The sequence below is a fragment of the Leptinotarsa decemlineata genome, unplaced genomic scaffold (genome assembly GCF_025532065.1).
Source record: "Leptinotarsa decemlineata unplaced genomic scaffold, Ldec_3_MD MMD2_tig00000199_RagTag_RagTag, whole genome shotgun sequence".
NCBI classification, from domain to species: Eukaryota; Metazoa; Arthropoda; class Insecta; order Coleoptera; family Chrysomelidae; genus Leptinotarsa; species Leptinotarsa decemlineata.
The window spans coordinates 10646894-10663429 of record NW_027412544.1 but is presented as its reverse complement, the minus strand read 5'-3'; the positions used below and the strand labels follow the sequence as shown (position 1 = coordinate 10663429).

The window sequence follows — 16536 nt, the reverse complement described above, 5'->3', positions numbered from 1 at the left end:
GATGCTCTCTCTGATCAGATAGAACTAGCCAATACTTGACTTGATGAAAATCTATATCATCAACAACTGATACAATTTATGGTAAAATTTTCACATTTTATTGCACATTAGTAATCAAACAGTAAACAGATATTTATTAACATGCAACCCAATGAGCAATGCGCATTTGGTTCAGGCCATGAATTTGAAGAAAAGAGGAAGAAATGAGAGAATAGATTGAATGAAGTTTTATTATGTGTTGTAGCGGTATATCAATAAATCATTTATATTTCAATATGATTTATAAATATGGTTCTTTACAAAGTCTACGCTCCTAAAGGGCTGAAAATGTTCAAAAACTAAAATATCATTTTTTCCACTTTGCAACAAAGGTGCTGGCAGATATAATGTCTGAACAGGACCCATTCTTGCATATCTACCTAGTACAAATCCATTGACGATTACAATTCCTTTTACCCAACTTTCCATATGAATGAAGGTATCTTCAGGGGTACCTTTTATTTCCAAAGTTCCTCTGTAGAGAGATGGACCTTTAGAATCTTCAAGAATACTGCTCCACTGAGTGAGGCTATTCGTCCAACTTTTAGTGAACTCGAGCGGATATATTGTCCAGTCCCTCAAATAATTTCCATTTAGTTTCATTCCTCCCTGCCAAATACCTTTGAATTGTTTGTAAACACCAACATTCACTCTTCCCCAGTTCTCCACAATTATATCCAAAGTAGCCCCTTGTAAATGTTTGTCGGTGAGAGTTAGTTTAGAGTTCTTTGTCATTGACGTCCCAAACGCATTTTTCAAGTCGGAAGATTTTTCTAACCATGGTGATACTAAAATTCCATTGACTAAAACCATCACCGTATCGCACACTCTTCCTTCAATTTCAAGGATTCCATTAGCTGGAATATCAAGATTCGTTTTTCGGTAAACAATGTAACCGTAACTTTGACCATTTCCATTGTTGATGTCTAACTTTTCCATAGCTATCGGGTTAGTCGAATGAACTGGTTTTATGGATTGCAACATATAATAAAGGAAAATTTGTTTTTCCATTTCAACACTTCCATAAGCGATTTTTTTCGGTGCACTGGGCACATCTGGCAGTTTTGTATGGACTCGGTTATATTTCGCTAAAAGTTCCTTTGCTGCCCAATACTTGTCAGTGTAATCTCCGGATTCATCTAATGGTGATAGATAATCATAACTGGATGTAATGGAATGGAAATCTGAAAGAAATGCAATGCAAAACATTTATTGGTATTTATTAAATGAAATATGAAAAAATGACGATATCCAGGTATTTTCAATGACTATCTTCAGCAATTTTGTTCTTAGAGTGTTGATAAGAACACATCAAACAAACAAATTTCAACATTGAACAGTTCGTAAAGTAAATGGCATTTCCCTCACAAAAAGGGCTTCTATGGGTCGACAAAGAACTTAATCCTTGAATATTAAGGATCCTCAAGGAGGTCACTTGCAAAGCCAAGCTTTGACATTAACCGCAGAAGTGATTCGTTCTCTGTCTTTCACTTCCGCTTTCAAGTCAATTAGTGGAAAACCAGAGCCCAAACACAACGCATTTGTGATTCAACCACATATAGCACTATTTGTCCCGCCTTTGGTCTTATCAGTGATGATAGGCTGAACCATAAATACGCTGTTGTACTCAACTGTACTCGTAGGACAAGCCTGAGTGAGTAAGGTAGACAAAGAACTCGACAGAGAACTCACTCCTCGATTATTAAAGATATACGAAACTCCCAAGATCTCCGTCGAATCCATAGATGGCGTCAGTGTGGCTGTCAGTGAGTCTGACAGACCTGTGTATGAGAGAATTCGGAACTGAATTTGATTGGGCAGGATTATGATGAGACTTAGCATTGACAAAGCGAGTATTATGGGTTTCGGTTTTCGGTGAACAGTGTGTAAGAAGGTATCATTGGATTTTGTGATGAGAACGTCCAGGAATCGAAGTGAGTTGTTATTACCAACTTCCATTGTGAATTTCAGGTCCAAATGTAAGGAGTTGATGTGGTTTAGAAACATATGGAGACTTTCAAATCCATGAGGCCATGCAACAAAGACGTCATCTACGTATCGAAGGTTGGAGGTCAGACATGTCAATGGGTTTAGCTAAGTCTTCCATAAAGAGGTTTGCAAGGACTGGACAAAATGGGGAATGAGGCGCCTTTCACTTGTTGGTGAAAATTGCTATGGAACAGAAAATGGGTGAAATAGTAAGATATTCTTGAAAAGGGATTCTACGTGAAAGCGGACAAGGATGTCTGTTGGATATTGAAGGATTTAAGAATTTCAATTGAGTGATAGAAATTTTGGACATATTACGAGGACTGTTTGGCTAGTGGTTGGAGAGTATTAGTAAGGTGTTTGATAGGGGCATGTATAGAGGATCCGAAGGCACTGCCGATGTCAGTGTCATTGTCAGTGGCAGATTGAGGCCCCGGCGTCAAGTTGAACAACCCTTGCAGCGTGTCACTACTTGAGGAGTAGACAGATTCAGACCTCAGGATAGTGATAGCTTCTTGAAAATGGTTTCAAAGCCGCAGCCGAAACGTCGAACTTATAAAAATACAAGACGCGAGTCAACCTGGAATCAGATTGCTGACCGCGCACACTGGCGTAATCCATGGATGATAACACATACTGTAGTGTCATTCCGGGTGTACATATGTTCGTCTGTGACATTATCACGACGTTTTGGCAAGATCTCTCTTGACATATTGCCCATTTGCTAGTTTCAAGTTCAGCTACCAAGCACATGAATATGGTATGTGGGATCTTGCTGAAACGTCGTGATAATGTCAAAGGCGAACGGATTGGCAACCGGGATGACACTTGACCGTCCAATGACAATTGAAACATATACCTAACCAATACATGATAGTTCTGAACTGAACTCCGATGGAGCTCTGATGATTACTCATATACAAATTCTATAATGACAAATCTCACCCGTGTTCTCATCGTCATACTTCAAATTCTGTGCCCCGTTCAGGAAACCGAAATTAGTGCCACCGACGAACATATATATGTTGACAGATGCAGGGTACCGCAGAATCTCTTCGTAGTTGTAACGGAACTCTTCCAAGGTTTTTTTTGTATGAGAATTTCCCCAGAAGTCAAACCAGCCACCCCAATATTCCATAGTCATTGTCGGTCTGTTCGGTTGAATTGATTTTAAAATATTTAGTTGTGTCTTTGGGTTCTTGTCGAAGTTGCCTGTCATTAGGAATAGATCTGGAAGGGTACCGTATGTTTCTTTATCTGGATTATCGGCTGTAACTAATAATTCTTTGATACCTAGAAAAATGGAAATACATAAGTTAAAACAATGTGGTGTGGATTCATTCGTTAATGTTTTCGGAACTGCTCCACTCGGTCATATGGTATTTTATTGGTATCATTGGTATTTAATGAAACTGTAGATTTCATATCCTTTATCAATATGGGATTATTAATTTCCTATCCTCTTCGAATGTTTTTTTTTTACGAAACTTTGTAATATTTCCAAAATTGGAGGGAAAAATGTGCAAAGAGAAAAGAGGGGAGAAAAAGGAGAAAACCAAATTGAAAAATAGGCAGGAATACTGTAAATTTGCTTATATGTCGACAAATGCTAGTGAACTATCAAATAGAAAGAAAACAAAATTAAATGTCTGGTTATATAGGATTTGAATTACTTTTTTGATTGCTGACTACAATACAATCTTGCTTAGGAAGCCGTAACTTTCATTAGTTTTTTCAGGATTATAGTATTATAATCTCTGAATTTTATGTATCTACTTTTTTCTTATGTCATAGACGAATATTTATTTGTCTTATAACTGAATTGAATATATTTACTCACTTACTTACTCTCTTTAAGAATATCTGTTTTTGTTCCCAGAAATATTCCAGACTATCCAATATATCAACGTTAGAATCTCATTGAATGGAGACTGGTAAAAATCTATAAAGGTGCTGAATAAGTTTTTTACTTACCCTTGGAAATCATCAGGTTTCTGAGCAATTGTAAATACTTTAAGTCGTGCTTTCCTGATATTGAATATTCGTTTTCAACTTGGAACATAATTATAGGTCCACCTTCAGTGAATTGATGTGGTGCAAGGATCGGCATCAACACATTGAAATATTTCGTGACGTGTTTCATATAAGCAGCATTGGATGTTCTTATTTCTATATTGTTTTCTCTCAATAACCAACTAGGAAGACCTCCAAATTCAAATTCAGCGCAAATAAATGGCCCTGAACGGATGATTACGAATAAATCCTCTTCTCTAGCAGTTTTTAGAAACTCCTGAAGATGAAGAAAATTCGACATATCGTTGTTTCCATTGCCAAAATCGTATTCACCTATAATGAGAGAAGATATTCATTTTATTAAAATAATTATATATTTCTTGTGAAATCTATTCAAATTCTCAAAAAAATCAATAACAAATGCAACAAGCTGTCCAAAGAAATTTCATTTATCAGTTATTAGATATGAACAATCCCACACTTTGTATATTACTCGATTTAGAAAAAGCTTTCGACACTATTCGTAACAAGAAACTGTTGAGTAAATAGACACTATAGAAATAATTATAATTTAAAGTCATTTCATTGAAAGGAAATAGCATATAAAATTCAAAGAAATATTGATTTTTTCAAATACGATGTACTCATTTAATCTTCGTGAATGTTTTAATGAATTTACATATTTAAGGAAAAACTGACTCATTTATAGATGACACCACTATAGTGCCGAAAATATAATGAGCTTGAAATAAAATGTTACCAAAGACTTCAATATTATTGAAGAATGGTTGGATTCAAATTTACCAAATACCGTGCATTTATTCATATAGGAAATAATCTAACAAGTTTTAGCCCGTTGAAATATCTGATAAAAAAATATCAGAAAAAAATGACATAAAATACCTACAGATTATAATTGATCGTCATTTCAGATGGAAACATCAAATTTTTCATGTAATGAAAATGTTTAATGTCTTTATGAATATTCAAAAATGAAAAACAAATTGATGAAAGAAATACGAATATACATTGCTTCATTTTTATGACAACGTTTCTGGTAGAATTGAAAAATCAATGTTCATTTGAGACGCCTAGAATTTTTTTTTCGAAATTGGAAATCAGGTTGATTAATTGAATAATTGATACCGAAAATTATATTATATCATTATGTGTATCTACAGAGTGAGTCACCAGTAACAGGAGGGTTCCTGGAACGATTTTTTAGTACACGAATATTCAGATCAACTTGTGGTCATGTTTCATGTTACTCTTGAAAATGTAATATATCAATTTAGACCAGGAGATTTTGAACACCGCATGGCTTTTTGCCAATGGTTACTGAAAAGTTGTATCCAAGTGCGTGATTTTACGTTAAATTGTGTTTGGACTGACGAAACTTATGTGAGCAGTGCAACAGCTACAATTTTTATACTTGGGCACAACAAAATCCTCATTCTATTGTGGACCAGGGAAGTCAAGGAAGATTTCGATTTAGTGTGTAGGCAGGTGTTTTCAGAGGTAGAATTATCGGCCCGATCATTTATAATGGCACTCTCACATCTCAGAGGTATTTATAAATTTTAAGGCAAAATATCGAATCCCTTGTTGATGAATTGCCCCTAATGAAGCTCAGAAAAATATATTTTCAACAAGACGGGGCTTCGCCCCACAACACTGCAATCGTCACCAATTTTTTGGCTGCAAATTTTGTTAATAATTCCATAACCAACCAAAGGACACAAGCGTTGGCCGGCAAGGTCATCGGACCTAATGCCTATGAACTTTTACCCCTGGGGAAGGTTGAAAGATCTTATTTTTGAATTGCCGACCAATTATAGATACGAATGGGAAGCGGCAGTAATGCAAAGTTTTGCTTCTCTCACTCCTATTGAACTAATTAGTTCGGTAATTCATTTATTAGTAGTGAATCTAGTATGAATTGTTATCAGTTTTATTGCTACGAATTTTAATTACTGCTGTGAAAAGCTTTTTCATCATTTGATAGCTACTACTGAACAATTTCTTTTTATTTCATAACCGCGTCTACATGAAAAAACCTAAAAACTCTGTATTTCAAAGAAGATTCTAGCAAAACATCAAGTGTGCTATATTTTTGGAAAGATAATATTGCGCTCTATTGAAATATGCAGGAATATACAGGGTGTCTCGTTAAAAATAGTTTTCCATCGATAACTATTGATATCTCATTTGAAAAAATTATTTTTATACACAATTGAATTCTACCTAAAAAAGTGCTTTGGAAATGTTTTCATAGAAGTTATAGCAACATTCCGAAAATGCATATTTTCGAAATCGATATGCTGTTTTTACCATTGAGTTTGTAATAAAAATTGACCCCAGGCACAGCCATCAGTTTTTCTCTATCTACTTTGGAAAAAGGAGTTTCCCTTCAAAAGTTTCCAATTTGGCCCACTCTGTACATCAATTCTTTGATTATTTCCTGGTGATGCTCACTTGGTTAGCAGAACGCGCGTCGAGTGACACCATTTTTGTTCGTGAGGGAGAAGTGTTTTCAATAGATGAATAACCGCTAGTGTGAATACGGAATCGATTGCTGCTCTGAAATGGTAGGTCTTTAGATGCGTAGGTACTGTCTAATCTATGCTAGCAATCAAGGTGAAAGTTGAGACGATGTTAATCCCAAGTTCACACAACTTTTGAGGATATTCGCATGTATTGGGTAAAGTAGTTCTGATAATATAAAAATGATAAAACCATTGTGTCTTTTATTATAAGTATCGTTTCGAGCTGAAAGTCTAATTCTTCATTTATTTACTTTTCAAAGATAGGATAGGAATGTTTATCATTATTCAAGCTATCGTATGAAAAAAACACTTATTTATGCTCGGCTTAGATTTCTAATCATTTATTATCAGTGACAGATAAAATCTTGTGTGTCGGAATGTGGCTACAGTGCATTACCAACATATTTATTGAAAACTCTCACATGAATATTGTATTTTTAGTCCAGTCGGCAGGTACTTTAAGCAACGCAAAATTCCCAAGTTAATGAAATTTCAGTATGTTGTTTACACATACTATACAAAAAAAAATTAATCCGAAATTAGCCAGATAGGAAAGTTTTTACGGACAATCAAAACATGTTTTTCTGGTGAAAACTGCTATAAGCCATTTTCAAAGTGCTGTAGCGCTACACCATCAATCCCATTCGCCTACTCTCCTGAATGTTGTGAATCATCAATTGGAGAGTTCAATAAGCCCCAAAACTTCGAAATTGTCACATTTTTTTGAATTTTCAAAACCGTTTTTCCAAAATAAGTGTTCCTCGAAAATGATTCTATGCTCTTTCCTGGGGATTACTGAACTCTCTGACCCATAATCGCCTCTAATACCAAACCGCCTCCATTATAAAATACCCAGGGACCTATAAGGGTTCACCTGTATATATATGTACCTGATAAGTAGTAAAAAAACCGTCATCATTCAAAACAATGTATTCACAACGAACACAAAGAAAAATATGGAATAACATATATAGTGAAATAAAAGTGAAAATACTTGTGAGGATGCAGTAATTAACAATAAAGAAGAAGAAGAAGAATAATGAATTTATTCATTCTTCAGTAACGAAAGCTCTCCGGAGGTTCGGTGTCGTCGTCCTCTAGTTCATGCTTCTCTCTAGTCCATGGGATAATCTCATTCATGACGTCCTCCTCATCGACGTCGTCATCTTCGCCTTCCTTACAGAGGTTAGGCTCGCGCGAGCATGGTCGGAGCAATGCTTGCAAAATACTGAGCACTGCAGACCTGCCTTTTTGCAACTGCAGGCCGCCGCACTTGCAGGCAAGAATTTTGAGGATAGAATCCAGAGCTGCGTTCTTCGTGGTGGTGGAAGGTACCACTCCTTGCTTGCTTAGTGACCACCCCCAAACTGTAAGGATTTTGTTGTTTCCTAACCAAGTTTGTACCCGTTGGTATGTACGGAAGGAGTGATGCCTTGCAGCATCACTAGTCGGTGGAAGTCAGGCAAGTTGGAATTTGGTTCCCAGATTCCCAGAATAATTTTCATAATCAGAATAATAACGATTGCGGCTAATAACTTGAAAACAATTCACACACTTTTCATATGGTAGGTACCTTGTAGGTATAACAGAAAGTGAATTTACGTCAATATGGTTCCAAATCGTACTTATTAATAATTTCTAATTGATTGGGCGTAGCGCTACAGCACTTTGAAAATAGGTTATAGCAGTTTTTACCGGAATTGAAAAAAAAAATTTATTGTCCGTAAAAACTTTCTCATCCTACCGATTTTGAGGTAATTTTTCTTGATTGACGGGAAATTTTGTTTTTTATTTTCTTTAATTTGATTCAGAATGACTTTTCACTTTAGATTGACCGTATTCGAGTTATAGGTGAAAAACTAAAACAAGTCAAAAAATTTCGCGGTTTTTCGGCTACCAAAAATTTTATACAACCTCCTCGAAGTCGAAAACTCATCACTTAACGTTGAAAACAACATACTAAAATTTTATTAATTTTAAATTTCAGACAACCTTCTCGAAGTCGATAACTCATCATTAAACATTGTAAACAACATACTAAAATTTCATTAACTTGGGAATTTTTCGTCGTGACATTCCTTTTCCACGACCTGCCCACTTGATTATTTGTTATTACTTTTACTTTACTTCTATAAGAACTGTTTCGATTCAAACCATCCATTTCGTTTAAAACCAGTATTTTTTGGATAACGTATTGTTGTGTTCTTTCATAGAATTCAGTGCTAACCAATTTTTTTTTCCAAGATTACCAAGAATAGTGAATGAAAAAAGTTTAGAGGAATCACACGTTAAAAGGTAAAACCTCGTTAATTCTTAGCTCGCACAAGTTTCGACTTTTGAGGGTTGTCGTACGTAGGGGTGCGACACCTGGTTAATGGAAAAACAGATTTTGAATAGATTTTTTTAAACAGATATGTAACACAGAGATTTTCCACCGATTATTTGGTTTTGGAGTTGATTTAGTGATTTATGAACAATATTCAAAAATCTGATTGAAATTAGCAATCCTCAAGAAAACCCTTTGCTTTCAAAACTCAACAATTGGCAAGGGTGATTATGTTTAAACTGTAAATGAGCGATTATAAGTTTATGGTATCTTCATATATCAACAAGGAATGCTTTTCATAATGTACTCACCTGATCTAGGTTCATGTAGATTCCAAGGAATATAAGTTTCAACTGTGTTCAGTCCTGCTGCTCTCATCTTCCTAAGTCTATCTCTCCAATACGTTTTATGGACTCGGAAATAATGAAATGCTCCACTGTAAATGAAGATTTCTTTTCCGTTCAAATAAAAATTCGGCTTGTTATCTGTGAGACCACTTTCAACACCTCCGGCTTCATAATATTCATAGTTAGTAGGCAAGTCAGCGGTAACATTTAGGACTTTTGCGCTACTTAATGTAAATGCACTAAACAATAAAACGACGGGAATCATCATGGGCGGTATTCACAAATTTATATTGAATCACATTGACAGTAATTACATTATGTGGATTGTGTTGACAAATTGCCTTCACAAAAAGTGGGAAAGCGATTTATATTCAACCGTGCTATCTCGGATTAAGACCAAGCTACTGGATAAGATAATCGCTATAGATTATATTCATGTTATATGTATGTTGCCGACCTCTAACATTCGTCACTAAGGTGAGCTGCTCAATCAATCAAGCTTAATCGATTTCCAGTACTTAAGCAGTTCTAGGAAGATGCTTAGACACTTATTTTACACAATTTTTCCCCGGGGTACCCTAACCATTAGTAGTAGACCTTAATCATTCAAAGGAACAAAAATACTAACCTCAGGCCATTGGACTATAGCAGAACTGTAATTTCAACAGTCTAAGTACATGCCCATGTTAACTTTGCTGTAGCAACGCTAATGAAAGCAGCCTTTATTCTCTATGAACATCTTTTGATAAGCAACAAACAAAAAATGATAAAGCTTGTCGCCCACTTGTCCAGCTACAACCAGCATACTAAAGCTTGTCGCCTACGAGTCCGGGGCACAGAACAGCACGGCGCTGTCCGCCGTCTGATGTACACGGGAAGTAGCATCGCTACTTGTCCAGCTACAACTAGCAAACTGAAGGTTCAGCTACAATCAGTATTTCCGAATGATTTCAGAACTTCTGGATATTCCAGAGTCTGCCTTAACAAGCAAATCAATTTTTCACGTTTATTTTCATAGGCACCATCGACACTGTGCTGTCAACTGATGGAAAAGCAAAAGAGAAAGACAGAAACTTCCCAGGTACTTTTGGACAAGTTGATGCTGACAAGCGCTGGCCGGCGACGCCCTCACTTGGCCAGTCCGTCACAGCACGTTCCGTTATTTGCCGGTCAAGATCGCAGATCTGGAATCCTTTCCGGCGGCGGACGCTCTTGGCTGTCCCGTGCCGGGCTAATGGGCGGTTGTTCATTCATTTTCATTTTCGGCCGAAACCGAAACTTCCTTACAAGGATTATATTTTGAGGGAAAAATAAAGAAAACGTTATTATTATAATCAGTCAGTCTTTATTTTTTTATCTTTAAATCACAACGTTATGTAGTGTTCGACATTTTCACTTATTGATAATCAACAAATCAACATAACAACCCCTTATTTAAGAAAAAATATCAATTGCACCTTAAAAATACTCAAAATAGGCGAGGTGTTTATTTGAGTAGGTGTAGATTCTTCTTTTGAATATTATTAATGGTTTTCCAGAAACATTAAACATAAAATTACTTATTTAAGTTTGTACCTAATAACACAATAGGTATTTAATTAAATAGAAAGGGTTATATTTTTAAGAACGACTAATTTTTGGGGAAGAAAGTTTTTGGTTTTCTACTACTCCATCTTGATTCAAAAAATGTGGGAATCTTCTGAAGAAAGGAAAGAAGTAATCAATTTTGAAACGAGTGACTCTATACATGAATGTGTAGATCATGCAAAGAAGTAACTTTCAGACACAAACTGGAAGAAAAAAGCAGTCTTGAAGCATCTACTTTCATCGATGTCATCGATGACATGAGTAGATGAAACTTATTCCGTGACATAAAAATCGTAATTCATGAATGAATTGTGTATTTTTTTGTATAATGTTATCCAGATTGGTATTGAAGAGCCCTAAGGCAAGTGTCTTACGTCTACCAGTGAGGATGACAGTCTTCCATATAAGTGCAATGTTTTACCATTCATTCAGTGTAGAACTCCTGTGAATGATACCTGATTTTATTCCATAACGAATGTTTGGAATACAAACTGAGTAGAGAAGAATGTCTTCTGTATAATTTCAGTGTTCATGTAAAAGTATTTGTTTCGAAAAAAATAGTTTTCATGTGATTCAACGTTTATATGAAAGTAGCTGTTTCAGGAGGGCTTTTTCTTCCAGTTTGTGTCTGAAAGTTACTTCTTTACATGATCTACACATCCATGTATAAAGTTACTTTTTTCAAAATTGATTACTTTCTTCCTTTCTTTGGAAGATTCCCACATTTTTTTGTATCAAGATGAAGTAGTAAAAAGCTAAAAACTTTCTTTCCCAGGTACTTAATATTTATGTAATAAACAAAGTATATCACGAAGTAAGTCACGAGTCAGGACATGATTACCTAGGCACGTGGACCCGTAAAATGTCTTCGTCGCTTGTATGAAATTCAACGCGCCAAACATGACCGATCACAGCGCGAGAACTCCAGAATGCAGTTTCAATTTCGTTGGTAGTTTCGGCAGGTTTGTCGACGAAACCTAAACTAAACTGAAACCCGTATTTTGCCGAAACTCGACCGATATCGAACTTTCGGTCGGATACTATTCCAAATCTATACCACAGTCAATCTGTCGAAAAAAAAAATGATAATGGCTGAAAAATTACCCGATGGATGAAACTTGGTGAGTCGTTAGAGAATGATGCAACCTGTGACAACCTGCAACCTGTGACAATTTTTGAAAAAACTCAAAAATATTTTGAAATGCATTTTTCTCGAAAACTATGCATTTTACAGAAAAATGTATTCAACAAAAAATGTAGAGGGCATCGTTATCTACATGTCATGTCATTGGTGCTCTGTTGTACAACAAAAAATGTGCGCAGTAGATGGCGCTAAAGTGCCAAAAAAAGCGTTTTTCCACTTTTTTGTCCTGAAATTTTCATTTTTCAGCTACGATCCAAATAAAAAAATTGTTTCTTTCAATTTTATAAACAACTTTTATTTTAAATTTTTTTATACAACTTATTAAAGTAAAAATTTCACTATTACGCTTTCACAAAGTATGAGGACAGCCACGGAGCAGATATCAGATGTATTTTTATTCTTCTAATCAAGAAGTAATAATCTTTATTGTTTATAAATAACTAGTGAAAATTAATATCAATATTAGACCTTTATTGATACCTTTTCATTAAATTTTTATATAAATTGTTCCATTGAGCTGGATGATTACTTGTAAAATAAGTTGTAAAATAGTTGTAAAAGTATTTTTATTTTGATATAAAAACAATTTAGTATTTAATTGGAAACGTTAAAAGTTATAACGATTTTATTAATTTTTTGCGAAATTTGGATTAGGTCAATGAATTAATTGAATTGATGTCATACATTTTATTTCTAAATACACTAATATACCTTTTATAATGTACATGTTTTCATTTTATAACAATTGAGTAACACTGAGGTTTCACTCGATTACAATAAAAAACAATTTCTCAAGGGTTGCAAAAACCTATCAGCAGCAGGAAATGGATTACCCTGACACCTATGCAAATTAGTTTTGTTGCAGGAATGAGACTTAACTAATTTTTCGGCGGTGGTGGTTCTTGTGTAGATTCACTTCTGGTGCTTTCCGTAGATGAACTTCCACTCGATTGTCATAAATTTTGTTGATTGTTGTTTTTATTCGAAGATGATCTTGAAGGAACTCATCATCATCAAGAAAATCATCATCCTCTACTTCAATGACTCGCACGTTACTGCAATAAAAAATTTAAATCATATATAATAAAGCAAATAGTATTAAAAAATACCTTGACGATGCTCGTTCTTTCTCGATCCTTTTTGCAGCGCGATTCTTCAGTTAATCTGGTGTTCAGTGAAACATGTTTTGATCAAAGTTCACAATATGAAAATTTTATTTATATCACGAATAGTGTTAGTAGTTTCCATCAATTAACGGGTAAGTGAATTCATAATTAATCACTCGTCTCAGAATACGGTGGTGATCAATTTTTTTGCATACATCCATACATGTATGTAACAATGCCTACTGCATGTAGGTACGAAATCAAAAAATCCTGGTCATATTATTGATATCAAAAGTAAACACAAAGATAAGTAATTTTTTGCAACCCTCAAATTTTGGAAGAAATTTAACTACATAGACACTATTGAATATATAAATTTTGGTGATTCTCGAGTTTCTTTATTACTATTGAATGGAACTGACCGACAGTTACACTTGATGAAAATTCATATAATTCTATAATATAATTCTAAAATAGTAGCTGTACGGTGTACGGTGTACTAAACAGGCGAGGAAAAATTATGATGAAATATATAAAATCACAACTTTGACCACAATGTTTTCGTTTTAATGCAATAATATTTCTGAGAATTTAGTGCCTACTATTATGGAATTGTACTATAATATATTTTATTTTCACTATAATGAGTTAGTTATACAAAGCAATAATGTTGATGAATTTCAGGTTCAGATCTTCTTTTAAACATTGATTAAACATTTAGAAACTTTGGTTCAAGATGAAACACTTCAAAAGTAATTTGAAGTATCAGGGAACCGAATAGCCAATATTGCCTTTCAACAGAAATTGAATGGAACTGGGCGATACTTGATGAAAATTTATATAAAAACTTACTACTAGGTTTATTGTGATTTTCACATGTCTAAAACATCTTCAAAACAAAGCAGACTGTTCCAATGGGATTTCATTCAGAATGGGATCACTTACTTTCTTTTTGGAATACATTCTGAACTTGATGGTATACAATTTTAGCAGCACATTCTGGGGAAGCTATTTTACATCGAAACATGTGTGGCGGTTTTGTGAATCTATCATAGTGAAACTTCCACTAAAGTATCTCATCACCCACCTTCTTTGGGTATTTTCACCTTCCACAATGTAGAAAATATGAAAATTATAATGCAGAACTTTATACAATTGTAGAAAGAACAAACTTTTCAGTACACCCCGATAAGTTACTGTATTAATTTCAAAGTATTTATCATAAAAAAAGTTCTATTCCATAACTTTGCCTATCAGAAAAACAGCTGAGAAATTGTACTGATATCTGATCTGCCTTGAGAAAAAATCTAATAATACTCGCGAATATCTCGACGTTTCGAAGGCTTCAATCTGCCACTGTCTTTAGACTTGGACAAAATTCTACGCTATAAGCAGTTTTTTCTTCGCTGATTCTCTTTGTTTCTCAACTTCCTTGACATATGCCAAAAGAGTTTTGAAATGTAAAATGTGTCAATGTTGATGATCGACTTCAGAAAAATTCTATGAAGTAGAATATGTTCTCTGTTACTCATTATTATGCACTGTCAATGGTCTTGAATTTTCACGATTATAACTTTTACCACAAAAAAATTAGTAGCTTTCTCAAGAAATTCAGGAGGTCACAATGACATCATTGATAACATCCAAGAAACTAATTTATGGATTATGTGAAAATGTATGCAATATTGATTCACAAATTACCAAAAAATTTTCGAAAAATATATAAACTCATCAAAGTTTCAATTTTTATTTTTGACCAGCCTCTTCTTCTGAAGAATGCTAAATATATATTTCAGACTAATGAACGTTAGCCTCGTGATTTGGGTAAGTCCAGTTAACTGCTCGAGCCACTTAGGGACTATCATAGTTATTCACAGTATGGTCAGCCATGTTACGCTAGTTGCACACACACCGATTTTGGCCGGCCAGTATAAAATCGGCCGATATTTTATTGGTAGCGGGTGCTTGCACCCGCTACCAACCTATAAAAAATCACTTTTTTGTTGGTTACACTCTATGAACATTTTACTTTAACATAATATCGAAAAGAATCAGGGTTTTCAGTGAGTTCTAGCATAAGTTATGTCGATCTTGGTTGACGGTATTATTTTTAATTATATTGTGATGCAAATTTCGTTTCAGGATAAAATAATCTCATTATAAAGTACAATGTAATCTTTTGAGTGTTTTTGAGAGTTATTAATACGACGCGACGTCATCATGGAAATAAGTCATGAATATGAATGACACCAGCTTCTCTTATGAACCTACAAAAAGCAATGGATGGGCCCACGATCGATAAATAGTTACTTCGAATCGCACTTCAACTAGATATTTCTTTCCCGGGAAATTATTGAGTTGATGGCAGATTGATTCTGCTACCTAACATGGCTGACCGTACTGCGAATAACTATGATAGTCCCTAAGTGGCTGGAGCAGTTAACTGGACTTACCCAAATCACGAGGCTAACGTTCATTAGTCTCTCTAGATCATTTACCTCAACAAATTATTTTCTAGACATTGGAACACGTCGAACGAATTTTGACCACTTGTTTTTTTGATTTTTTTTAGTCGAAGTATCCGAAATTGACCTAATGAAATGAAACAATTGTATACCGTTGTTTTCATATTTTTGACAGTCACCCGAAGAATGCTGAAATATATAAACTTTGATATGTTGAAATGTTTTCAGTTTTTGTCTAAAATAACTCATTTTATTAATTTGCTTAATACTGCATTATATTTTTCGAAAATTTTTTGGTAATTTGTGAATCAATATTGTATACATTTTCACATAATCCATACATTACTTTCTTCAATGTTGTCAATCATGCGTCGTTGTGACCTCCTTCATTTCTCGAAAAAGCTACAATTTCTTTTTATTAGAAAGCTACAATTTTGATTTTTTTCATTTTCAGTCATAAGAAATTGATTAGGTAGGTTGTGAGAAGAAATGAAGGTCGATTAATGAAATGTATGAAATATGCATGCATAAATAGACTGTGAATAAAAAGTACGCTTAGAGTTGAGTATTGATAAGCTGATCTTAATTCTGAAAAGTGGATATTAATCGATCAAAATTTATATTATATCAGAATATATATTTATATATGTGAAACAATTGATGCATTTGAAAAAAAAAATGGTGACACGCTCTGGAGGTGCCATAGGGGAAATAACATCAAATGTGAATATGCCAAAATATGCCCCTCTGTATACTATTGTTGACGTATTTTTTTTTATAGGTGATCTATAAATAGTCATCTCTCGGAGGAATAGTCCAGTCATCACTCGAAAACGATTGTGGATACTAACAATCGAAACGTGGAGAATTAACTTAAATTGAGATTTGTTTAATTTTCAATTATTGTTTTTTTTTTAAATTTTTTTAAAAATTTTATTGTAATTTCATTTCACGTTGTATTACTTAATATAATT

The 16536-nt window shown here is 34.4% G+C and overlaps 1 protein-coding gene across 1 annotated transcript; it reads right to left on the bottom strand.

Moving 5' to 3' along the window:
• Positions 1 to 212: 212 nt before the first annotated feature.
• On the bottom strand, positions 213 to 9613 carry LOC111510672 (beta-galactosidase-1-like protein 2). Its single transcript, XM_023166606.2, has 4 exons — positions 9225 to 9613; positions 4003 to 4374; positions 2974 to 3321; positions 213 to 1223 (listed from the first exon to the last, which is right to left on the bottom strand). Exons 1-4 carry the CDS (start codon positions 9526 to 9528, stop codon positions 271 to 273), a joined length of 1977 nt encoding a protein of 658 aa, XP_023022374.2. The 5' UTR covers positions 9529 to 9613; the 3' UTR covers positions 213 to 270.
• Between the last annotated feature and the right edge of the window lie 6923 nt (positions 9614 to 16536).

Coding starts and splice junctions, on each gene's coding strand:
- LOC111510672 (XM_023166606.2), bottom strand. CDS start 9,528: ATGATGATTCCCGTCGTTTTATTGTTTAGTGCATTTACATTAAGTAGC. Junction 4,375..9,224: donor TCTACATGAACCTAGATCAG/GTGAGTACATTA, acceptor CTCTCATTATAG/GTGAATACGATTTTGGCAAT. Junction 3,322..4,002: donor AAACCTGATGATTTCCAAGG/GTAAGTAAAAAA, acceptor CCATTTTTCTAG/GTATCAAAGAATTATTAGTT.